This window comes from Medicago truncatula, chromosome 2 (assembly GCF_003473485.1).
Source record: "Medicago truncatula cultivar Jemalong A17 chromosome 2, MtrunA17r5.0-ANR, whole genome shotgun sequence".
NCBI lineage: Eukaryota > Viridiplantae > Streptophyta > Magnoliopsida > Fabales > Fabaceae > Medicago > Medicago truncatula.
In genome coordinates, this window is record NC_053043.1 from 48,858,074 (window position 1) to 48,885,438 (window position 27,365).

Genomic DNA, 27,365 nt, shown 5'->3' on the forward strand with positions numbered 1-27,365 from the left:
TATATATATATATATATATATATATATATATATATATATATATATATATATATATATATATAACACTTGGCTTCTTTGAAAAAAATGGTTAATATGTCTTTACCCCTTATAATTTGGGTGAGATCCAGTTTACCCCTGTAAAAAAGAAGTTTAGATTTCAACTCTATGATATGAAGATTCTCCACAAAACACCTATGACCTCATCCAGACGCTGACGTGGCACGCCACTGTATAATTATTTTAATTTTTTTAAAACCTGACACATGTGTAATGGACACTGACGTGGTACGCCACTGTGTAATTATTTTAATTTTTACTTTTTTCAAAATCTGACATGTGTGTAATGGTTTAAAAAATTATTTTTCACTTTCAATTGTATCCTTCAATTAATATTATGTTACACTACTTTCAAAGTATTTTTTTTCTTTAATAAAAAACAAATCAATAATTGATTAGGATAATTTGGTAAAATTGCTATGACATTTGACTACTTTATTTCATTCCTTAATCTGTGCAATTGGCTAAAGCGACACTCATTTTAAAATGGAGGGAGTATTTTTTATCGAATATTTTTTAAATTTTAATTTAATTTGAATTTTTTTTCAAAAGTTTCAAAATATAGTAAGTTTATGAATTTTTTAATATAATTTTTTTTGAAATATATATAATACATATATATATATAAAGAAAACAATCCATTTTAGCTCTTTTGGGCTGGCTGTTTCTTTTCAAAATTGAACCCAATACATATAATACGTGTAACAAATAGATAAGAATAAATATAAATATTAAAAAAAATTCTAAATTTTTTTTATCCTCAATTTTTAAATATTAAAAAATATTAATCTGTAGAACATCGTAATAAAAATTATGGAATAAACTTTTCTATAAAAAATCTAAATTTTCCTAAATTTTTAAATAAATTTGTTTTTAGATATTTTTTTTGTTGAGAAAATTTAAAAAACTTCTTTTTCGAAAGAAAAAATCTGTTTTAAACTTCATAAAATATATATTCCAAATTTTCGAAAATAATTTGATTTTTTTTTGAAATATATATTTTAACATTTTCGAAAATAATTTTAAAAAATTATGGAAAATTAAAAAAATTTGAAATATATATTTTTCGTAAATTATAAATTTTGGAATTTTCGAAAAATATATATTTCAAAATTTTAAAAAAATTTGCAAAATATTTTTCTTAATAAAAAAATCCTGATATTTTTTTAATTTTTACAAATTTTAAATTTAATTATACAGTCGACACACCATATAATCAGATATGCACGGTCACCATACCACTCAGCTCGCCACATCAGCAATTATGCACAGTCACATGGGTCATGGACTAAAATTAAATAATCTTATTTTACAGGGTTGGAATCTAAATTATTTTTTTTACAGGTGGGTAAACCGAAACTCGCCCAAATTACATGGGGTAAAGACGTATTAACCCTTAAAAAAATATATACTTACAATAAGTTCTTCAGTTGATCATCTTTTTTTACAAGATTAGTGGACCATCTTTTAAACGAATCCTGTAAAATGCTCAAAAAACACCAACGACGATTGACGGTGTCCCATAAATAGAGACACATTATCTTCTTTTCCCTCAAAACTGAGTCAACGGCTTAAGTTTTGATGTTTTGACCAAAAGGAATACATATGAGTTAAGTCTCGCGGCATCCATATTTAGTTGCTATTTTTTTATAAGGGAACTTCTATGATACACTTCACAAATTGAGGCTAACAAAATATGGAATCAAAACTTAAGGCATTGTCGTGAAAAACCATGATAAATAGAGAAGCTAACAATGTCGGTATTTTTGACAGTGTTAGATATGGAATCACTCGTTTTCTTTTGCATGATATATTTACCACCACATCTAGTTCTAGTGCCTCTAAAATGTTCTTGACATGGATTAAATGGATGCTGAAAAAGCAAAAAAAATAAAATAAAAAAATAGACAGCTCAGGATATGCATGTGTAATTTCTTCATTTCACCATCCTATTATTGACTCTTACTATATTTGACATTTTTCATTTTTACAAGAGCATGTTTCCGTTGTTGCATTAATTATTACTACTATTTCAAATGTAATTCTTCCCTAGAAGTTTGAAAGTGAAAGTGAATATTCTCTGTAGAATTCCGAGCCATTTTTGTTCACTTCTTGGACTGTCGTTGTTTTTAATTTCCCTTTTTTTCTTTTTCTTTTTTTTTTATGTAAACCTAGTGAGTCATGGACTAATTCAGATTTCAACCTAAATAAACAAACGTAAATAAAATCTAACTGAAAATTTTCCCTCAAAAACAAAATTTAACTGAATTTACAGACCAATAAATCGAACTCGGCCACTACCCTAATGTTTTTTTTTTTTTTTTTTGTAAACCGGGTATCCTCCGCGCGCAACTGCTGAGACTAATCCCTCGACCATTGTGGAACCCAAATAGGCAGCAGACTCTCCCTAAGAGTTTTAACATTGCTGCATGCCCAAGGCTGGATTCGAACCCAAGACCTTGGTTAAGCTATAAGAGACCCGTTCCATCTCATCTAAGCGCTCTTGGGTCACTACCCTAATGGTTTGTGCACGTTAACTATTTATGTAATTAGACTGAAAATTATATTTGTATATTTTCTCTTTATAGACATCCAAACGTGATTATGTTTATGAATAAGTTCAAGATACATGTTGGTTCACTAGTGTTTTTTGTTTTTATATTGTACAAAAGAAACTGGCAAGAGTGCAGTAAACCAAAAAAAGACAAACTTTTTCATTCCCTCTTACCACTCATCCAAACAAATATAACACTAGTTAGTAGTAATTACACTGTGTAGCTGCTCTCGTTACTTCAAAATTACTTGAATTGTAACCATCTGTTGGTATATGGGAATTACACTTTGGCCACTCAGAATGAACTACTAATGTGGTGAGCTCTTCTACTTAAATATGTTACAACGGCTCCCATGCTTTTTTCCTTAATGAAAGGGACTTCAATGCACCCCTAAAGCAAACAACACAAGCATGTAAAAAGAATTTGAATGAGACTAGAGCCCAAAAAAGAACAACCCGCAAACTCTACAAAGATTGAAACCTATTAAATAATCATTTTGTAACGGTCATGATGGGGAAAAACCCCCTCCTGAAGTTTGCTTCTTCTGCAGCTTCCCCTTCAGCTGCCTGATTGTTGCTTCCACTCTTGCTGTGAATCCAATCTTTGTTTCCTGTCTTGCTTTAGACCGCTCCCTCGTCCACATGTGTTGATCTTCAACGTCCTTCTTGTAGTACTTGATTTCTTGGATAATGTGATGATCCATGGGATTAAAACACCTTTGGAACGATATGTGGGCAAGATAAGGAAGATTGCACGTAACAGTTACTAAAATGGTTGCTGTCCAATAAATAGGAGCGGGAGCAAGCACTTCAACCAATATTTGGTACGCGGTCATGGAATAATGTGGAGAAAGCATGCCATATAATAAGAGAAACAGGTACCAACTGGCTATGCTGCCCCACACAAAGAGGTGTTGTATCCATGTAAAATGGCTCATTGTCAAGGCAATCTGGCAGTTGACAGCCCAGATGATGCAGGTGAACATTGTGGTACCAACAGCAGCCATGTCTGCAGTCTGGCCATTCAGACGGAATGCTTGGTCATAGAAGATGATGATGACAAGGAAGAAGATGGCGAGGGAGGAGTACAGACCATTCCCCATCCATCCCAATATTCTATACCAGTCAAAGAACAAATTTTTGGGTCCTTGCTGATATAGTGCAGGAAACTGCATAGAACTAGCACGTCAGAGGTTGAGTTATCCAAACATGGATGAAAATATGAAACCCATAAAGCATTTCAAGAAAACAAACCTGTAAGCAAACTTCAGATGGCACATCTTGTTCAAAAACTCCAAGTGAAATGACAGGCAATGATGTAAGAATGACATTAAACAATATCATGTACCAATCATTATACACCGATTGACCAGAGAAGCCCGCAAAGGCCTCAAAATAGAATATTGTGAGGCCAAATGCTATATTTTTGTAGAAGAAATAACATATCTGGAATGCATAAAAAATCAGTTTAGATGGGAAATATTGGATTACAGATACAAAATGCAAAAAATGTTGCATGCATTACTGTCCTTGAACAAGATGAGTAGCACAAGGATGGAAGATATTCAAAATCTGAGAATAACAATCAAGATTCAAGATGCATATACCAATTACCATTTGTGCAATTCTCTTGTAACACCAGTGTCCATGGACTACCAGAAGCCGCTCCAAAAACCGAAATTGAGCAATGGAAAAGTCACTAGCCATCACTGCCTGAAAAGAATTTGCCAGATTGAGTTATATAACTTCCACACAAGTTACATGCTTTTGAAATAGGAAAAAACACGTGTTTTCTTGACTTTAGGGATGATAGTAACAGTTAAGAAGTGTTTACAGGCCAACATACATTTTAACTAAATGGTTTTTCATTATTGATGAAGTGAATATGAACTCCAATCAACAAGTTAATCAATTTACACTATTTCACATGAACAGAAGCATAGAAATTTGCTCAATTTAAAACATTGACCAGCGTGTTCTTTTAACGTTCATGACTTCATGTAATGGTGCCTCAACAAAACGTTCATATCATGGACAGCAGATAGGTTGCACAATAGTGTTCTCTGTATTAAATTGGAAATTTTAGCTTTTCAACTCATCAGAAATAAATAAATACTTAATTTAGACTGGATGCTCCTCATATGGTTCTCGGTAGTAAAATATTTTAAAAAATATTAGAACATAGAACAATCAAAGAAGAGAAGCTTCATCTTTTCAGCTTTTCTCATTTTATAGAGATTAAGCTATATGAAATCAAAATGAATGCTTAACAAAGCAAAGAGAGATTCACTCCTCTATCGCATTGCCAATACTGATTAACAAGAACATCACCAAAAAGGCTTGACAGGAAATCTGCTCCAGCATCCAAACATGTAAATATGATAGATTTCTCTGTCACCACCCCCATTCATTTTTAAAATGCTTAAGGTATATGAAAATCAAAACTTGGTATGTTTTATAACTATGAAGTATATGCGGTTGCAACTAAAAAACATAAATGTTAAAATCCACCATTTGCAGTTATAGTTTTGTGTTGCATAATTATGTTTGAAGAGCTTGAACTGACCTGCATACCTTCAACCCCGCTGATTCCAACACCAATGTCAGCTTCTTGAATCATGCCAACATCATTTGCACCATCACCTATTGCTAAAGTGGTCTTCCCAGTTCCTTCTTTCACTAACCTTGTTACCTGATGCCAAAAGATTGAGGAATGAAGACGCAATCAAACAGTACCGACTTAATACTTTTAGTGGCTGTACAGTGATAGTACTTATACTATATAAAATCTACCTACAGAAATATTTCAATAACTGTGCATGGCAGAACTCTTGGATCCGCACCTAATTTTTCCCATCTAACATCAACATAGAGCCATGAGGGCAGTAGCGCACAATTGTTACTCCAATATTTGTGTAAGTAGCATGATTGTTAAACTCTCGAGCTGAAATGTTGAATTATTATTATTATTTTTATGATATCACAACATGTATATATGTCATATGTAGGTTTTTTCAATATTGAGTTATATATTACGATTTTACGAGTCTAGTTTGTGGAGACTACGCGAGTTTACCAAGACTCTTGAGTTTGATAGCTTAGGCAAGTAGAACCATTATAGTGATCAACTAATGAAATGTAGTAAAAAATATCAAATAGAAACCAGAAAGATACAAAGGGAAAAGAAAAAAGGTCCTACCAGGGCCTTTTGCTTGGGAGATACACGGCAGCAAATGACAGATGCACAATTAACAGCTAATCCCAAAAATTGGTGTTTGATATCATCTTCTAAAGCATATGTTAGAGTTTTTCCGTCAATAATTAATGCAAACGCGGCATGTGGGTCCTTCTCCAGATTCATCAATTGTGATGCATTGGTGATTTGAGTCAAGATGTTGCTTTTGATTGCCTGAGGGTGAGGGATATACCTAACATCAGATGAAATCCATGGCGAAATAGTAAATTTTTTCTACTCAATCTAAGTGAAAGGAATACCTCTTTCCCATCATTGATCACTGATTCTGAATTTGTAGTGGAGATACAGATTTGCTTCATGCCCTGTCGAAGTAAACTACATGCAAATCTGCACCATAGAAAAAATAAAAAATAAATCACTAGACTCATTTGAAGAGGCTGTCTTGAGTAACTTCAAACTTAAAATTGAAATGCAGATAGTGTTGTTGGGTTAAATAATTTGCAGCAGGCATACCCAATGTTGATTGCAGTTTCCATTTTATCCCCTGTCAAGACCCAGATCTTGAGACCAGCTTGAGCAAGTTTATCAATGCATTGAGGCACCTGAGAAGAATAAAAATTTGTACGTGATAAAATTATAGGAAAGAAGCAATATATATTGACCACATGTAATGATCAAGCCTACCCCTTTCTGCAGCTTGTCTTCCACAGCAGTAGCCCCAACAAGAATCAACTCTCTTTCCATACTATCCGATACCTTCTCAAGCATTGCCTCTCTATCAGGCCCAACAGCTGTCTTGGCTTTCTGAAACTCGTTGTTCCAATCAGAGTACTCTTGTTCATCAAGCTTTCTGTAAGCCAGGGCTAATGTTCTCAAACCCACCTCTCCATATTCATTCAAATGCCTAGAAGTAGTCTCCAAATACTTCTTTCCATTCTTAGATAATCTATCAAATATGATACTGCACAACCGGAAAATAATGGATGTCAAAGTTTAGAGAGGAAAGATAAAAGTCCCTCTATGACAGCTTGTGTGTGTGTGTGTGTGTGTGTGTGTTAATGCAAGCCTCTTCTCTGGAAGCAGAGAGTTACTGTGGTTATATAGACTAAACTGTACTACTACTGGTAGTAAGTCAAATACAAACTCCACAAGCTTGAAGAGGATTTTAACTTTGTTGTTGAAACCGATAGAAGATCTTGATTGATCATTAACCTCATATGTTCAAAAAACAGAATAGACAGAAATCACATTATTAGGCTAACCTATCAGCTCCTTTGCAGAAAAGAATAATGCTTCCCTCCTCATCACGTACAATCACTGACATACGCTTTCTTTTGCTAGTAAATTCCAGCAGATTCAGTATTTTATAGTCTCTGTATAATTCAACAGAAACACAGAAATAAACAAACACCGGATATTAAGGCCAAGAAATATGACATGGTGATTCAAAAGTAAAAGCCCAAGCAAGTATTCCCGATAAAAAGGAAATGCACAATAGACTTCATGAATGTCGACCTCACCTTTCAACCACTTGTCCTGAAGTAGAAATTCTTTCGCGTACAACAACACTTGATTGGGTTCTTCTATAAAATTCAAAACCAAATTCTCTGGCAGCTACAAGAAAAGCCCCTTCATCAGGTGATTCAGCTTCGTAAGTACAGCTGTTGCTCTCCTCATTAAGCTCGGGAATGGCGGTATGGCAAACGGCTAGTATCCGGAAAAACAACAAAATGACTTCAGCATTGGGATCTTTCGACCAATTACCATTCATGAGCCGGTTGTCATCAAAACCAAACCCCTTTATGGCAGGCCTTTGATCCTCACCATCCTTAGAAGTAACAATTGTCTCAAGTTCAATTTCTTCAGCTCTTCCAACATTTTCCCATGGCGCTTTTCCCTTCTTTTGCATGGGGAAATTAGAGAGATCAGAATCTTCCTCCTCAAGATCAGTAGCCATCTGCTTTGCTGCAGCAAGTTCAACTTCACTGGAACGTACACCATAGGAAGTTCCAGCAATGGAGCACTTCAAAAAGTCCATCTGATTGCAGGTTAATGTTCCAGTTTTATCAGAGAGAATGGTGTCTACCTGACCCAACTCTTCATTCAAATTTGACGTCCGTGCTTCAGCAGGAGTCCCGGTTTCTTCATCATACATGTGAAGGTCTTGGTTAATGAATGTGGCCTGTAATACCTTCACAACCTCAATTGAAACATAGAGAGAGATGGGTATCAAATATCCATAAAGAATAAGTGCAGTGATCAGATGGCTCATCCCAGCAAATCCAAGTTTCTTAGGATCAAACTGATATTCAATCTGGTCGGGTCGTAAATACCACCACTTTGGGGTCTCATACTTGGTCTTAACAACAAATCCTACTGAACTAATAAATGATATCGCTATAAGGACAGAGAAAAGAGTGTATATGATATAATCCATCTTTTTCTCTATTCTGCTTCTTTTTGAAGGGGATTTTGTAGAATTTTGCATGACTTTGCTGTCGTGGCCAGTGAAAATGACCACCCCATAGACATACTCTGTGTTCCTCAGCTTTGAATCTCGGAGGAGTATATGACCAGGATCAAGAGGATAAACCTGACGTTCGTACTCAAAGTTCCCAACAAAAGTGTAAAGATTGGGATTTGGGTCTTCACAGCGTATTGTTCCAGAGAAATCCTTAAAAGCTCCATCATTATCAAGGGAAAAGGTAGCCTCCAATGATCTTTTCACCTTCAAGTTGGTCTCTCCATCTAAATTCATGGTCTCCACGTAGCATATCCCATCCTCATAACTTGAAGACAGGAGAAGCAAGTCAGCTGGAAAAAATTGATCCTTTTCTACTTTCACTATATCCCCAACCATAATTTTCTGCCATGATTTGAGACCAAAAACGCCATTGCCTTTATGGAAACTAGCTTTTCGGCGATTAACCTTAACATCTTGAAGGAACCTACGTGAATCTTCCAGTGCTTCCTTTGCCATACTAAGTCCCACAACAAAAGCCAAAGGAGCAATCATGCTCAGTGGACTGAAAGGTGAAATTGGCGATAACGAGAGGCAAGCAGCCAAAAGGAAGTATATATTAGCAACCCTTCGAAACTGTTCAAACAGCGCCTTAGGAAAAAACATAATAGCATTGTATTTGGTGGTTGATATATTATTCTTGCAGTAAAATAAAGATTTCTTTTCATGGATTTGAGGCTGGTTGCAATACACGGTTCTTGAGTAACCAGGACCTTGAAGTGGATGAGGCACCTCATCGACAGTATTCGGCCGAAGACAACCAAACGTGTAAAGATTGCTCCACCGGAGCTTTGCCCTAATCCTCCTCACCCGTGGCATCTTACCTCCGACGGATTTCAGCTCAAGATAATTACTTTATAGCTCACACAACCTACCAAGAACAGAAACCTAAATATTTTCCCCTAGGAAAAATCAAACGCTCTCTTTCATCCCCAATTTGATTTTCCTAAAACCTGACAACAACAAAAACACAAAAACAGAAATCATTAAACACAGTGATCATTTAATGCATACTATTAATTAACACTGAATCTGTGAAATGTCAGATTCAACAAAAAGCCAAGAAATCAAAATTCATACTCCTTGTACAACAAAAACAGAAAGAGAAAAAACATGCAATCAGAAAAAATAATTCAAATTCAACGCATGTTATTATATAATACTAATAAATTTTCATTTTCATTAAAAAAAATCAAAATTCATATCAAATTAAAGCTGAACAGAGATCTTGCAAATCGTGATCCAATGTTTAGTTTTGAAAATCATGAACAAAAAATCGTTAAAATCATGTCATACCTAAGAATTCAAAGCAGCTTCAAGAAATTTCAAATTTGAATTAGGTAAACAAAGAAACACAAAAAAAGAGCTAAATCAAGGAAAAACATGAATGCATTACGAAAAAACGATTCTTACGAAAACAACGAATTCGGCAAGATAATGCATTACTGAGAAAAACAATAAATAGAAGGAAAAAAACAAACCTGAAACGCGTGATCGTGGATATGAAGGACGGCGAGGATAGATAGAAAACGACGATAGAAGAAGCTTGATTTGCAGATTGACAAAGTCTAGAGAGAGAGAGAGAGAGAGAGAGAGAGAGAGAAAGGGGGCGCGTGAATGTAATGGCGCGTGGTGTGTGAAACTGTGTTTTCTTTTCTTCCTCTTCACGAGAGTCTGTGTACTAATCTGCAGGAAATTAAGGGAATCGATGTTTAGTTTCCCTTATATTCCAGATTTCCCACTTTTTTTTTTTACTACATCATTTCTTAGTTAAGTTTTTTTCAATTGAATAAAAGAAAAAGTTAGGTTTGGTGAATTTGTTATGTAACTTTTTGTGTTTGTTTTTTAAAGGAAAAATTGAGAAAACACGGTTTCTTAACCTGGAAGCTGGAATTCGTCTCGCCAGTCAATGACAAATGGCATAATAACAATTAACATATTGTTTCAAATATTTTAATTTAGTTTTTTGTATTATATGTAGAAATAATACTAGTATTTAATTTTGTTTGTTTGTTTGCATTTGACCAATAAAAAAATATCTAAGATGTCTTTATCTTATCATTAATTTTTAAAATATCTTCATAATTATCTACATGATAAAAATATGTTCTATTTTTTATATTTACAAGTATATATCAATTTAAATAATAAAATAAATAATCATATTAAAACTAATAAAATATTTATTAACTATGATGTTTTCAATTTTTTGGAGGAATTTAAAAAATAAAATATTTGCTTGGACTATTATTTAAAAGTTTAAAAATTATTTATCTTATACTACGTTGTAAATCACATTGGATCTATTCAAACATACGAGATTGAAACTCTTCAAAAGAAAATAAGGGGTTAAAATTAGAAATAAAAGATAAAGTTAAGATTGAAATTCACATTTTTTCCAATTTTCAAAAAGTAGAATACATGATTTTTAAGATAATATTTTCTTTTATAAATCATTAATTAGTGTTTCAGGGTTACTAGTTAGCATTTCCCTTTTATTTATATATCACCTAATAAGATATGAATGCCTTTAAAAGAAGAGTTACGTTAATTGTGTTCCACTAACATTAATTAAGCTCTTAAAAATAGAATGAAAAAACAAATTTGACATTAAAAAAAGTATTGTTAACGGGTGTCCACGGACACACTTTAAACATTCTAAATGAAACAATTATTCCCTTTGTTTTAAAATGAGTGTCGTTTTAGCAAAAAAAAAATGTCACTTTCAGTTTTCAATGCGATAATAACTTTTTTATTTTTAATTGTATTCTTCAATTAATGCTATGTTACACTACTTCCAAAGTACTATTATTTTTTTTAAAGAAAAACAAATCAATAGTTGATTAGGATGATTTGGTAAAATTGCTATGACATTTGTCTACTTTATTTCATTCTTTAATATGTGTGTAATTGGCTAAAGCGACAGTCATTTTGAAACGGACAGAGTATTTTTTTTTTTAAAATCAAAGTTTTCAATTTTCAATGAACTTTATTACACGTCCTCGAGAGCTTAGATTAGTTGGTATGAACAGCGCATAATATATGCAAGGTCCGAGGTTCGATCCCCGGCCACCACCAAAAAAATGAACTTTATTACACAAATTTTCATTAAAAATTACTCCCTCCGTCCCTTAATAAGTGACACAGTTGACCCAATTACGCATACCAATGTGTAATTTTGAGTTTAAATATCTTGAATAATATATTGAAAAAAATTATGAAAATTTGATATTTTGAAAATACTCATCGAAACGAATCTAACGACATCTTATATGATATCATTTATTGCGGGACGAATGGAGTACCATTTAAAGTCATTAACCGGTGTCGGAACACCAATTAACATTTCACTTCAAAAATACATTTTTAAATTTGAAAAAGTAAAATGTATAATTTTAAAATAATATTTCCTTTTATAATTTTTCAACTAGTGTTCCGAAAGAATTGGTTAGCGGACCTCGATGATTTTTTAATAAATAGATGGAATATTTGTAATTAGTGATTATTATGTATATTTTTAGCTACATTATTTTATGTATATTTTTAGATTAAAAAATGCAGAGGGGAGCTGCTGCTAATCCAACGTGGCAGGCAGGTCCTAAACTAATAGTAGAACTAGAGACAGGATATAATGGTAGGGTTGTCAGAGAAACTGACTATGAGATTTTGGATGAATGTTAGTGGCCCCCACGACGATTTAGTACTACTACTGATACAGTAATGACCCTGACCCAATTTCATCCTCAGTCATCATCATTTTGGGAAAACTATGTTTTTGAAAATAATGAGCACGTGTTTTTGTTTTTAAAAAACACACAGGTTACTATATGATTTTGGTATAATATTTTTTTCAATTATACCAACCACTCAAATTAATTTATTTTTTATAATATTATTCAAATTATTAATTAATTGAATTATCACGGAACACCGAACACACGGTAAAAGATCATTTTGATTTTACTTTCGAACATATCCACTTAAAATAGGTCGGATTGTCGGAATGAGACGGCTTGCATAGCCCCTGCTTTGTCTTTTCTATTACTGAACTACATACATCATTAAATGAATGAAATTAAAAAGTTAATTTTGTTTATATTTAAAGACGGAGGGAGTATCTTTTAGAAAATATTCATAAGTTCAAGCTCAACTGGTAAAATGTCAAAATTATTAGGTCGGATATGATGATCGGGGTTCAAACATCGGTACATCCACTTATGTGTGTGTTTATAATGGTTTTGTCATTTCGTCTATCTAAAAAAAAAAAAATGTTCACTGATGCCCCGAGGCATTGGTTAATGAATTATAAAGTGAAATATTTTCTTGAAATTGTGTATTATATATGTAATAAAAGTAAAAAATTGCTCTTTTCAATATAAATTATTTGTTTTCTTTCTACTTTTAATTTCTTAACGGTGTCCCGGGACACTAGTTAACAAGACCATTCCCATCCTTTTCTTTGAGAATTTTTTCTATTTCCAAAAATATTTTATGTCGGAAATAAAATTTAGTCAACTTGTAACAGACATAGTGGCGGAGCCAGGAATTATATAGAGCCTGGGCGAAAAATTTATCGCAAATTCACATGTGATATAATATATATAAATTCCTTCCTTAAAAAAAACATAAATAGTCATAAGTCAAAATAAAAAAGGATCGTTATATTAAGTTGTTTGAAGAATTTATCGACAGTGGCGGATCTTGAGTTATTTTTTTGGATACCAAAATTATATAAAATATATATTATACTGTTTGAAGGATTTATCAAAAATGTTAACTGTTGTAGTGGACTAATTTACATGAATATAGCGCAGGGGTAAGTGTTCTAGTAGAAAAAGAAATAGAATATTTATAAGTTGATCTCACATTTCAAATATATGTTATTGTGACTATCTTTAATTTCTTTTTAGTTTTTTTAAATGCACATAAATGACACAATACATATGCACATATTGTTTAAGAACTCTTCATTATAGTTGTATTATCATTAAAGATATTGAATCATTAATAAGTCTTTTTATTAAAAAATTATAAATAAAATATGTATGTAAGTAGAGTCTATCTAAGAAGTCTTTATTAATTTGCTAACATTGTAAATGTTGTTAGAGTGTTTTTGTCTTTATCCCCGTGAGTTTAAATCAGTTGATAAGAATATTATATATTATATGTAGTGGTCGGGGTTCGAACTCCATACACCCCACTTCTCTACATTTTAACGTGTGAGCTCTAGCCATTATGTTACTTGACCAAATAAAATAGAGTGCTTTTGTCTTAAAAAAAAAGACTGCATTTATAATGCTCATTTCATTACAAGGACTGCATTTATAATGTTGATCAGATCACACATGGGTTCTTGTAACAAAAACAATATTACACATGGGTTCCGGTAATTTTTAGTACTAGATAAATTAATAAGATTATTTACTCGTTTACTTATAGCAAATTACAGTATTGAATGTATTCATTAATCTCCCTCTTTATGAGCAAGACGAAATTGGTGTATAACACACGTAATTTGTACCAAAGATAAAGATAAATTCATATTATCTTTTTCGGTACTTTTACTAAATTGATCGATAATAAAAGAATTAATACGGGTTTATTTATGTATAAATTTTAAAATACGTTGAGTTTTTCCTTTAAAAAATAAATACGTTGAGTTTTGATTGCATATTACTCCATCCGTTCCTTTAAGGTAAATTTTTCGTTCATATTTAACTGTTGTTTTGGTATTTTAAGGGTATGATTTGTCAATTATATCTTTTGTCAATTATTCTTATATTTTTCAATAAAACTAATTAATGCTATATATTTAAAAAACTATGGTTTGTTTATTTAAACCGAGTTTGTTTGTTTTGTTTTAAAACAAAATTTGTTTCTTGTTATCTTCAAATTTGAACGTGTTGCCATGTAGCTTTTGTAGAAGGTGGTGCGATGAGTGGCTTTGTCCTCTGCACCACCTCTTTCTCCGTCGGTTTGTGTTATCGCCAGATCTTTCGGCGGATGCGCCATTGATTGTGGTTGTCCTTTCCGATGGCTTTGTGTTTGGGTCTTGTTTCATACGGCGGGCATCTGCTATGTCTGTCGCTGGGTTTGAAGCTTCTTGTCACAATTTGGTTAAGCTTACTGGAAACCGTTGGCTTATGTCGTTTGTTGCTGAAGCGGTTCGTGTTTTGGGTTTTCAAACGCGTTTGTGGGTCGGTCATCACCAAAAGTGTTGGTTCTTATGTTCTGTTAAATGAGTGTGACTCTTCGATAGGAGATCTGTTCGTATGGTTCCTTTAAGGCCACCAATCTAATTAGATGGTGGTTGTTGTTATGTTGTTTTAATTGAATATGTACCTCAGTGTTGTATTGCTACTCCAAGATCATGGATGTGCTTTGTAACAGGTCTTCTAGGTTAGAAATGGTCATGTACCTGTTGTCCGTTGTTGCTGCGATTGGTGGGTGCGGTTGTTACCGTGTTGGCGGTGCTCGCGGTTCTCAGACTCGTTGATTGACCATCCCTCAATCTGGTCTTCAATGGAATTTGAGTTGCTTTCTATTGGAGTTGGCTAGAAATGCCCATGAAGCCTTATGTCGTAGCATAGCAGGTTGTAGGCGTGAGATTCCGTATCCGTGTTGGCGGTCGAATCTCTAACTGTCACGAAGTAGTTTGGCACTATATAACACTGGTGGATGTTTCAAAATTCGCATCAGTCTTTGATGTTGGACTGTTTGGCTCGAAAGATGCTTGTTGCTGTTGCAAGGAGCTGTTGGTTCTTGTATCTATCTCGTGTTTACAGTTGGTCCATACACCGCACGTTAGACATCCACAGGTGTTGTTATTTTTTCTTTGTATCACCCGCTTGGGTTGGCATACACTTTGTGTGGATTGACTGGGTCAGGTTTATGTCCCCCCCAGTTTTTATTGTATTTATTTTTTCCTTTTTTTAATAATATATATATGAGCACCTGACATAAATTGGAATCTGCAAGACATTCCAACTCTGATTGGACTGTCTTCTGTTCCTTTGTTATGTCATTGACTCTTGCCTTATCAAAAAAAAAAAAAAAAAATTTGTTACTTATGATAATAGTTCCATGAAGAGTTAAAAATTCTAAAACGACACTGAAAAAGGAACGGAGGGAGTAATATTTTGTGGAGTTACAAATTTTAGATACTTTTTTATCAATGTTTGTAATTTTATTTAAATGACTAAAGTGTCTTACTTTTGAAACTTAACAAACCAAAATAGAATTCTTCAAAAAAAAAAAAAAAACCAAAATAGAACAAAAATCTTAAAGGTTCAAAGTGATTTTTTTATTGTACCAAAATTAAACTTCACAATATCTCAAAGGAAAAAATATATATACGTGAGACTTAGGTTGTATTTGAAAAATTGTAGGTAATTTTCTCAACAACTAATAAAAATAAGCTACATGAGTAAATCTCCAAATCGAGTAAAAATTAGCTTGTGCGTACAACTTATTGCAAAAAATTTCACGTGGCTAATTAAGTAAACAAATTAAGCAGCATTTATTTCCCTCAAAAAAAAAAATTAAGCAGCATTTATATATTTTGGTCAAGAAGCAGCATTTATTATATATATAAGTTAGCAACATGGATATTTTTTTTTAATGAATGATTGTTACAGCAATGCTCTTTCTACTACTATAGTTGATAGGAAATAAAGGTGCAGCTGTGTCGTGTTGTGTTACCCACTTCTAGGTATTTTCCACTGCTTTAGTCAAATAAAAATTGAGTTAGCATACCTAACTTTGATAACGTGCATGCTAAGGTTCAAGTGTCATGGGTTCCACTCATTGTTGACATTTGGTCACATCTCATACCTTTGTATATTCGTTTCTCTTTTCTAAGTCGCGGTTCTCAACTTCAAAATCGCGTAAAAGTTATTATGACATGGAAATGGAATTGCTTAGAAAGAAGTGGAGAATAAGTGACTAACTTTGTGATTTCCTTTCTCTTTAACCTTTCTTTTGATAGATACAGTGTGACTTTCTGCAATACATTTTATTTTAACTAAAGTAATTTAAACATAAAATATTTGTTTTAGAAAGATGGAAAAAAAAAAAAAAAAAGAGAGATTGGAGTAAGAAAGATTGTGAGCGTTTAGAATACGTTTTTACAAACACTCAATTCACATTAATTTCAATGTCTATTGACCATGATTTCCAAGAAGCTTGCAAACTTTTACCAGGACCTTAACGGCATGTTCCTCGTTGACCCACCACTTTAATTAAAAAATCGGTTAATTAAATGTAAAACATGCCGTGCAAGGTTGCACGCAATACGCCATTGCATAGAAAATACTTGGCATTTTTGTACCCAACAAAAAAAAAAACTTAGCAATTTTATTTAATCTTCTTTAGTCACCCTTTTTATTAGTAATTAAGATTTGATCATCTTGTTAAAATTGTATATACCCGACTAATTTTTGCTAGAAAATATGTTTGGCATCGGGGCCGTCTCCGTGAAATAGGAGGCTCAGCCCTCTTTTTAAAATAGGTCCATAGTAAAATAAAACGTAATTTTTTTTGTGTAGTTAAATTTCATTAAAAAAAATCAGAATCAGAAGAAGTTCTAAACATGAAAGGAATTAAAAAAAATTAAGTGAAAGAGATGGAATTTATCTAACGGTGTCGTTTGAATTTGTCACCCCTCTATTGTGGAAAAGGGTAAAACGAATGGTTTATGCGAAGAAAAAAATGATTGTTGTGATTCTTTCAATGAAATAACTTTCCAAATTGACTGATTATAAAAATTATGGGTGGTTTGATATGATCCGATTTATGTACAAAAAGGAGAACTAGAGTCTAAAAAAAAACTCAAACGTGTACTAAAGAAAGAAAATGATATAACATATATATTTTTTTATTTAAGTGGGGTGGATATTAGATTTAATTTTTCGTTAGAGGCCTGTAGCATTTGGAGGCCCGACCTAGTTGAGCACCTTGTACACCCTCAAGGCCGGACCTGTTCGGCATATAAGGTGGTTTTTCTTTTTCAACCGAAACAAGAGTAACAGACTAATCAATGAATCATTCATTTAGGAGATTTAAATCTCTTACTACTTAGACTAACTCGTTATTTCTTGTATATTTTTGTATATTATATCATAAAAATAATTCTAGAAAGACTTAAACTACCACGGGTGGTATCATTTTGAATCAGATTCATAACGCTTGGTGAAATTAATTTCCTAGAATAACTTTTCTAATTTAAATTAGGTTCTATAACTATAGTGGATTATTGGAAAAATTTGCTCTATGCCCCAATCTTTATCCTCTTATTCTTACGTATTTTATGTAGACTATCCATTTTACCCTCATATGTAAATTTAAACATCTCATTTTGTTTTTCATATTTCATCAAATTTTTCATGAGGTTCTTAAAAACAAAAATCGTAAGTTTATTCGTTTTCCATTATGAGATATAAACTGGGAGGAAGATTACCATGATCATTTTTTGAACTAGTTCACAAATGTCAACCATAAACTCTTCAAGATTATATGTGAATAGTTTAGAACCAAACAATTTCTTCTCTTCCAACAAACATAATTCTAAATTTTTGATCAACTTCGAAAAACATTGCATCTCTTTTCTAGAACCTCTCACTTCTAATTGGTGCATACTCTCTTGCTTATTTGTGCAACACGAGTGACATTATCCTTGTCTGGCTTGTCTCGGTCTTTCAACAACAAAAGCATGTGTCTTAGTGAAACATATATCGGTTTTGCTAAATCTTCAACATTCTTCCTCCAAGATATCAAGTAATTTGCAGGGAGTTAGGTTTACGAGTGTTGTTCTATACATCTTTATATTTGACATTTTTTTCCACCTTATTGGCTTCTTGTGCGCCGCTTGAATTTCCCATTTTGCCCCGTTCAAATTATAATATAATTTGAACATTTCTAAAAATTCAGAAAACACCCACAAATTTCCATGGTTCATGCAATTCTTTTTTCAAACCATTCGAAAACTATAATCTTAAAAAAGACAGCACTAATTCAAATTATATAATCCAAATTATGTCAAACCTCCCATCAGATTAGTTAAAAAATTAACTGGAGCCCATATACCGACACAGTTTGAATTATGGTTTCCGAACCGTTTGAAAAAAGAATTACATGATGAGGGAAATTTGCAGATATTTTTTGAAATTTTAGAATACTCAGATGAGATAATCTGAAATATTGAAGAAATGGTTCAAATAATATAATCTAAATAAGATAAAATTGAAAATACGGAGGGTGTATAATAAATTTTGAGGGTTAGAAGAGATGAAGTAAAGTGGCCCATTTACTTTCCAACACAAGTTCTAAGCCCAACCAGGTTTAGTCGAAGAAGATTGCTCTCCAGATATCTAACAATTGCTCACGAACATGTATAGAATGATAACTACCATTCAATAACTTTTTTTGCACAAACAAAAATGATGTATATTAATAATAACGGTGATGCACCTTGCACAAGGCGTGCAAAAAGTGAATCACTAATTCAAGTTTACAAAGGCAAATAGAATTAATGGTAAACACCCATACATAACAACGGATGTGTCCACCGGTCATAATAAACTACCATTCAATAACTGATTTAAGAAAATGATTCGAGCAGCAATTAATTGTCATCGGAGATATGTAAGATAAATTGAGGTGTTCCGGAGCAATTAGTAGGTGCCTAAAAAGCTTTAAAAGACATAAAAATGGTAAGAGATACAAAAACCTAAAAAACAGAAACAAAAACAAAACATCTAATCAAGCCTTTGTTTATACTTTAAATTTCCTTCCACGCATAATTTGCTAATTGTAATAGTTTTTATTTTGAGTTACTATATTATTGATAGAAAGTTTACACCTTACATCTTTGTTTAACACTTATTAATTTTCGAAGGAGAATATGACCCATTGTTCAAGGGACTCAAGTCCATACCATTTGGATGAATTGATTGTTGGTGACTTATGATAAAAATTTAAATAGTCCGAACTAACCATAAAAAAACATGTCTTCTAAATTTTGGATTCAACCTTCAGTATAAGCTTCGTTAGTGTCATTAGAAACAATAAAAATAAATCATTTGTAAATATATATTTTTTAATTTAAAAATATTTCTTGCCTCAACAATTCCCTCATTCTATTTGTTAAAAAAGTAGTTGATGATAAAAGTACTAGAACGATGTATTTGAAATCCCTTTCATAAACATTTAAAAACCATCTTTTAATGAAAACCAAATTAATATTTAATATTACAGACAAATAAAATAACAATTATCCTCGAAAACTAACAACATGTTAGTGGAGTGGATGAAGTTTAAACTTTAATCAAAATAAGATATTCATGCTAGCGATTTTGACATTTTTATCTTTTGAGATATGACATATGACCAAATATTTGAACTAGTAATCTCATAAGATTGATGTTTTTTTAGAGGTGAAGATTGATGTTAAGAACCATTTACAATATTTTTTTTGTCAAGATGATAAAAAACATATCTCTTACAAAAATCATTATAAAACTCTGTCCCCAACAAAAATCATAAAACATATTTTCTTACAAAAATAATAGTGTTATTTTTTGGCAGAAAAATATTTTTTAAGTTCAACGTCGACACTCGTTTTCTCCTGTCCAATTTGAATCACTAATAAAGAAACCCTAATTTCATTTCATTTCGGAAACATGCATCATTCACTGTAAAAAGTATAATTTTGAAGCTTCGACTGCACACACTGAGTGAGTTCCTTTTTTCATTCCACTAATTTAGTTTTTCATTTTTCACTATATGATACTGTTCAAAGTTTTTACCTTTCCTTTCTCAAATGACTTGAATCATTGTGCAAAGCTATATTAATGCTGCTTTGAGTGAAAATTTTCATCTGGGTTATTTTGGTTTGTCACATTTGCCAGTTTTTTTATGGAGCATCACAAAGAGATAATTAAGAGTGGGTGTCATAAGATTTTGGAAGGAATCAATTCAATGTCTTCGGTGAATTTAGATAACCAGCAAGTTCATTCTTTAGTGATGATGAGAGAAATAGCACGTGGAGTTGTTGATGATCGGGATAGAAAGGTTAGATTATAGAGATATATATGAAGTTAATTATGTTTTTGTACACAATTTTTGTGCTTCTTGGCATTGCCGTCTTTAATTGAGTGCTATTTACGTTTTATAGGTGACTAAGAATGACGTGATTACTGCCTTGCGATACAGCATTGAGAAAATGGTTGATTTTGCTTCTTTCATGTATTCTTTCATGATGGATTTTGTTAATATTTTTTTGGTCTATCTTTGAACTGACTTGAGGCAGTTTGCAGGTGTGTGCATCCAGAGATATCGTTCATATGTTAAGTAGGATGTCCTATGAAGGCTTGGATGACCAGAGGATGCATTTAGTATTGAGGATGAAAGAAATTGCTCATGGGATTGTTGATGAGCAACCTAGAGTTGCAATAGCTAGGCCTGAGTTACTTGCCGACCAAGTAAGGGATTAATACTGCATTGGGTGTTTGAGTTAAAAGCTGAATTAAGTGTTTATTCAATAAGGTCCTATTATGTAGGAACTTATATAAGCTGCTTTTATAATCACAGAGTTAACAAGTTTAACCTCGACATCAATGATCAGTACATATAAGGCATCTTCAGGATCTTATGAAAATAAGCTAGAAGATGATTGTTAGGAACACTCTCGAGTCTCTGTTTCAACACTCATTTTAACAATTACTCTCATTTCCACCACTTTATGTGAGACCCATTTCCAAAGTGTGAGAACCACATTGATTTCACCTAATAAGAGAACGAGTGTTAGAGTGAATGAGAGTGTTTCTAGCACTCCTCTATGCTAAAAATAGCTCATGGACTTTTACTAAGCTAATTTTATAAGCTCTTCTAGACACTTACGCAAGTGCTTGTGTTGTAACTTGTAAGATAAGTGCAAATAAGTTCTTCCAGAAGCCTCCTTAGTATTTATGGACTTCTTCCCCTCTTTTGTGTACCTTTAAGATTTGCCTTAAGATACATTGATCAGTTTTACAGGTTTGCTTTGTGGATGAAGGGACAAGAGACAGTACTCCTGTGGTTGAGTCAACCAAGATCTGCAATGGGGATGCTCTAATTGACGAGGCACAAAGCATGATACATGAAGATGACATGTTGAACGTGGATCATGTTTTAGGATTTGAAAATGGGATAGATGAAGTAGAAGAATCTCTGTTGTCATCGTGCTTTCAGCAATTTCTTTTGTGGCCTCCCGATGATTGCGTCACCTTAGAGTGGGTTCTGGACATGATGTTCATCCTTGAGAAGGCTTCACAGAAGATGCCAGCTGAATTCTGTCATGTTGTGCAAACCTTTGTCGTGTACAAATTGATAGATGTTGCTTGTAGTATTTTATGTAAGGAACCAAACTGTGTGGAGATTAATTGTCTTGGAGAGGATTCAAGAGTCATTGCTGTAGGCGACATACACAGGCAGTTTCATGATTTAATGCTTCTATTGAAGCATGCAGGAGTGCCTTCTGAGAACCAATTTTATGTTTTCAATGGAAATTATGTAGATAAAGGAGCTTGGGGCGTTGAAGTATTCTTGGTCTTGCTGGCTTGGAAGGTAAGGTGACAGTTATGATACTTAATATAGAAATATTTAGATCTTTAATGAATTTGCTGGCAGTTATTGGCCTGTTGGTGCATATTCTCCAGGAGGAGAAAGAAGAATACAAAAGAGTACCACAGAAATATTAAATGACTTATGTAAAAAAAAAAAAGTATTAAATGATCTAGCAACTTTTATAGTGACCAAATGCTATACTGATACCCATATATCTGAGTTATCAGTATGTTAACTCTGTCATTGTATTTTCAGATCTTGATGCCTCAAAGAGTGCATCTACTCCGTGGAAATCACGAATCAAGATATTGCACTACAAGTACAAGGTATGGTTTTAAGAAGGAGGTGCAGAGCAAATATGGCAATCAAAGCTAAGATGTGTACAATAAATTCTTAAGAGTATTTCAAGGAGCTTCCATTAGCTTCGGTTATTGCTGACCGTGTTTATACTACTCATGGAGGGTTTTTCCGCAGCATTCATGCCGCTGCTGTCCCTTCAGGAAAGCTAAAACGGAAGAAGACACAAAGTGCGGACCTTGGTTCTTTAGCAGATTTATCTCAAGTTAAAAGAGCTTGCATAGATTCTCCTCCTGAGGGTCCTAATATATTATTGAGTGACATTCTCTGGTCAAAACCATCTAAAAGAGATGGTCTGAGGGGTAATGCAGGTCGAAAATTAGGATTATGGTGGGGTCCTAATTGCACTCAGGCTTTTTTAAAGAAACATAATTGAAGGGTAATATTCCAAATAATAATATTTTGACTAGTAAAGAATAACAAAATTCCTATTTATTTTATTGTAATAAGTAGTTTGATTAAGATTTATTGGTCTTCTATTTTTAAAGTTGTGTTTGGTGTCATTTATGTCTATCCTACCAAATTATGCTTCTTCTGTCAGCAAGCTATAATCATGTTATAGACATTCTTATCTCTACCTCTTGCCCTTCTCTCTTTTTACTTTCTTTCTTAAAGCTTAGTCTACTTGTTTTTCTAGTTTCTTTTGTTATTCCTAGGACCGGAAATTTCAACGCTAAATGAAAATAAAAACATCATTATCATCCTTTCCTCCAAGACAATGGTATTATTCATGTATCTGAATTTGCACACACTTGATATATTGCTCTCATTCATGTTCTTTATATCTCTCTACTTACCAAGAATGCAATCACTAAAAAATCCCACACTTAATTAGCTTTTTATTAGATGGTTGGAAGTGTCAATAAAAATTGTTACCAACAACAACTGTCATTGTTCAACAAGATGAATTACATGTTTAGATGTGAATAAAAGAAGCAATGCAAGTTATAAATATCATTTGATCGCCCAACAAATATTATTCTTCCTGCATAGCTGATCATCAGATCACATGAAGGACCAGATGCAAGGGCTGGAAGGGATGGTTTTGGGGATATGTTGAGTGGATACATCATAGATCACGATGGAGAGTCAGGAAAGCCATATACACTTTTTAGTGCTCCAGACTACCCGCAGGTTAAATTTTCATATTCAACTAGCAATTTGTTATTCATATTTTTTATTTATAAAAAAATTGCATTTGTTGCACCTGTTAACTTTCTTAAGCAAATAATGGTTCACTGATTGATTTTTGGGAACACTAAAGACAACAAGCTCAGCCACTGGCATATATGAAAGCATGTATATACTGGCATCCAATTTATCCCATTGTCTTTTAAGATGGTTAGAGTTTTGGCATCCAATTTATCTCATTGTCTTTTAAGATGGTTAGATTTTTTTCTGCAAGTAGAATTTGATGTTTGCTTAGGAATCTAGTGTGTATTATGTATGAGTGTGTTTTCAAATAACTTATCTTTGAAATGGTGGAAAATTTATACGTAATAAACAAGTGTGTATGTTTCATTTGCAACTCTACATACGGGGATTGTTACAGACATATAGATTTGAAGAAAACATATATAATATTGTGCACCTGTAGTGTTTGAGTGATTAAATGTAGCTTAATACAAGGTGATGGGATAAAACCGCAAGTGCACGGTTTTATCGAAGTAGTAAAAATAGAGTATCGTTCCGACAGGGAGTTAGGAATTCAATTAACTTTAAATAATAATTAGACTGAAGGTTTAAAAGGTAGAAAAGTTTGTATTTTTAATTAAAAGAAAAATAACAAAAGAAAAGATAAAAGCCTTGGGATTATTGGTTCATCTAATTGACTAGTCCTTCACAAACCAAACTATTAAACTTATAACATTATGTTAGATCTAACTTCTAAAGACAGTTTCTCTTTTGTTCCTCTAGCCACCAAGCCTATTTCGCTGACTTGATGACTATTAGATTTTGGTTCCTTTAATAACCAAGCCTATTTCGCTGACTTGATTACTATTAGTTCCCTTGAAGATCGAAACTATATGTCTCAAGGATTGCAAAGACTATTTCGCTGCCTTTGCAATCCTTGTCTAAATTCACTTGTTCGAATATCAAAGCTCCACTTTCGTTTTATGAATTGATATTTGAGATGATGGATTAACAATTATCAAACCCTCCACTTTCGTTTCCACAGTTTGATAATGGTTAATTCATGTTAAAGCGGTGAATTTAGATTAGAGATTAGGGTTACATAAGATTAATGTTTAAAGCTTGGTTTGATTAGGATTATGTCATTTAGACTTATCCAACAATCCTAAGACAAGAAGAAGTCTACTCACTAACGTTCATTGTAGACATGGAGAAGAAGAGAGAAAGCATAAAAGTAAATGACAAGAAAGTAAAGGTGAACTTTTATTCAAAGAAACAATTGTCACTTATTATTTCAGATAACAAAAGATGAATATTTGTGATGGCTAGCTACTCTATTTATAGTTTACATTCGACTTAAAATCTAAGCAATCACTAGAATGTTCCACAAGTAAACTAAACAGAGTAGCTTAAAATCTAAGCAAAAGTAGTTCTGGAGGGTGGCACGGCCTTGCCAAGCCTAGCACGGGCCGTGCCAAGTTTCTGACTTGAGGGAGATATATTTTTGTCTCCGAATCTTCGTATTTTCGTACCAAATCAGCTCCAAAACCCCTTTCTTTTGCTCCAAGACTCAATCCATCAAATATTCGTTCCTGAAATATAACAATATGCAATTGTAGTAAAATAGTTCAAAAAGGAAATAATATTAATATAAAATAAACTTAAATCTAATTAAAACGAAACTAAATAATATATTAAAATAGATAATAAATGATTCATCACAAGGATGCGTGACATTGAGATCTGCAGCAACTAAAGTATCATATTTTTTAAAGGATATTATGCATTGTAGTTTGGGAAACAAAGATCTAATAATAAAGGAGCGTATGCAATATTGAAGTCACCTGATTTTGCGAGTCCTTACTTTCAGTCATTCAAATCAGCAGAAAGACCAATGGTAACGAGTTCTTAACTAGTTATCTTACAAAGATTGCATAACATATTTTTCGTTGGGATCCCACATCGACCCAAGATATGGCTGAAGTAGTTCTTGTAAGACCTAGGTAATCTTCACTCCTTGAGCTAGCTTTTGGGTTGAGTTAGGTTTAGCTCAAATTTCAATATTTTCCTTTCGATCATAGGGGATGAGTTGAAAGCTGGCAGTCACTTACAGTTGGCAGAAAACATAGATTGTATTGAATCAATTTGGAAAATTGTGGCCATTTATATTATCTATATGTAAAATTGTTGAAATTTGGGGCCTAACTCATCCTTACAAAACCGGCTTGTAAGGTGAGGAGTGCCTCCTCTTTATAAACTCTTCTCAAGAGTTATCTATCCGATGTGGGACTAAATTCACCTCCTCAAAGCCAACACAATGAAGGTATTGTTGGCTGCAATGAAGGCTAACCAAAGGTCGCAATTTAGGCGACTAGGGGCGAACCGCAATTAAGGCGGAATTTCCAACAAAACTATTTTAATATATGTGAGAATTTTAATATGTAAAATTGTGGCCCATAGAAAATGCCTTTGCTTAGAAAATATGCATTTTAATATACCGATATATTTGGAGATATATGGTTGGATCAGTGGTAGTGGAGTGATAAGAAAAGAGAAAGTTCAATCTCTATCTCCAACATAATACTAACATTTAACACTAAAAAAAACATTGAAATGTTTTTTTTTTATCATCTCCTCTTTATACATTTGCAATGCTTGCTTCCCAGGTGTATCCTTATCTTGGTTTTGGTGCTGATGATGACATGGACATCAGTAAACTGGACTCTTCTCAAATTGTATGTTTGCAAATATCTTTTCCAATAAGTGTTCCTCTGCTAATGTGTCAAGTGTGAACTGTAGTCTATAAGATGAATGAGTATAGTTGCATGTAAATACATAGACAATTCTAATAGATGTAGACAATGTTTTGCTGCATATATTTCACATCATATAGCAATTAGGCTATTGTTCTAAATTTTACATTGGGTTATCAAGTGAAATTATTTCATTTTTAGTCTTAATTTTTTGTTGACATCTGAAGTGGTATTCACTATTTAGTCTACAGATAAGTTTGACAGCTTTTTGTCACTGGTATGGTAACATGGTTAAAAATGTGTTAAGCTGAATATGAAAAATGAAGTTCAGAAGACCTTGACCAGATCATCATTGCACTGTGTCTTTTTATCACTTTGTAATTACACTGTCTCTCTTTTGCTTGTATTGGGACGTAAGATATGCTCAGAACATTATTTTTTCATTGTCATCGTCATCATCATGTTGTATTGCTTGCTAAAGACAGATAACTGAACCAACTTAATTTTATTGATAAGGACCTAGAGGCCTCAACCTCTGCCTTTTCTGGTCTTCAAGATGCGGCGAGACCTGAATTTGACTTAGAGTCATTACTCATTAGGCATATATAATGCTCCAAGTTGGAGTGTTCAGCTTCCGGATGGTTCAGGCGGTACTCAAGTTGTGCAGGTTCCAAGAGCTCCTTCGGTGGAAGGATTGCCTCTGCCTCCTAACATACAGGTAACATCATTTATGATTTACCAACATCTTTGTTAAAGTGGCTAGTGCTGAATCAAATTCTCGTTTTTGCAGGAGCCACACACAATGCTGGTTGTGAGCAGGGGCGGTTCTAAGGCCCGGCGACCCCGGGCACTCGCCCGGGCTCCGGGCCAAATTTTTTGCAATTTCTTGTGTAAATCCCTATGAATTTCTTATATAAACCCCTATAAATTGGGCAATTTCTTTACATTTTTTATTATTTGCTTGCAATTTCTTATGTATGCCCTATAAATGTGTTGCAAATTTTTTTTTGCCCGGGCTTTACAATATTCCTGGCTCCGCCAGTGGTTGTGAGTATTTGTTCGAGCTTGTTGCTAGCCTAAAACACATGATTGCAGCAAGGGTGAGTTTGTAACTCATGACATTATGTATTGTATTCACTAATGATCCAATGTTGATATATGTCAAACTCCTGTTATTTTTTTCCTGCTCAA

At 33.2% G+C, this 27,365-nt stretch overlaps 1 protein-coding gene and 1 pseudogene across 2 annotated transcripts; one reads left to right on the forward strand and one right to left on the reverse strand.

Annotated features, from left to right (window-relative positions):
- Positions 1-2,747: 2,747 nt before the first annotated feature.
- LOC11433422 (probable phospholipid-transporting ATPase 4) lies at positions 2,748-10,167 on the reverse strand. 2 transcript variants are annotated; one of them, XM_003597520.4, is made up of 11 exons: positions 9,810-10,167; positions 7,328-9,281; positions 7,070-7,180; positions 6,492-6,768; positions 6,321-6,409; positions 6,107-6,194; positions 5,811-6,020; positions 5,178-5,303; positions 4,226-4,324; positions 3,866-4,057; positions 2,748-3,780 (listed from the first exon to the last, which is right to left on the reverse strand). In XM_003597520.4, exons 2-11 carry the CDS (start codon positions 9,145-9,147, stop codon positions 3,118-3,120), a joined length of 3,675 nt encoding a protein of 1,224 aa, XP_003597568.1. In that variant the 5' UTR covers positions 9,148-9,281; positions 9,810-10,167; the 3' UTR covers positions 2,748-3,117. The 2 variants fall into 2 exon arrangements, with proteins under 2 accessions (XP_003597568.1, XP_024632588.1); XM_024776820.2 differs by lacking the exon at positions 9,810-10,167 and adding an exon at positions 9,625-9,732.
- A 9,740-nt stretch (positions 10,168-19,907) lies between these two features.
- On the forward strand, positions 19,908-27,365 carry LOC11433424 (serine/threonine-protein phosphatase 7-like; annotated as a pseudogene).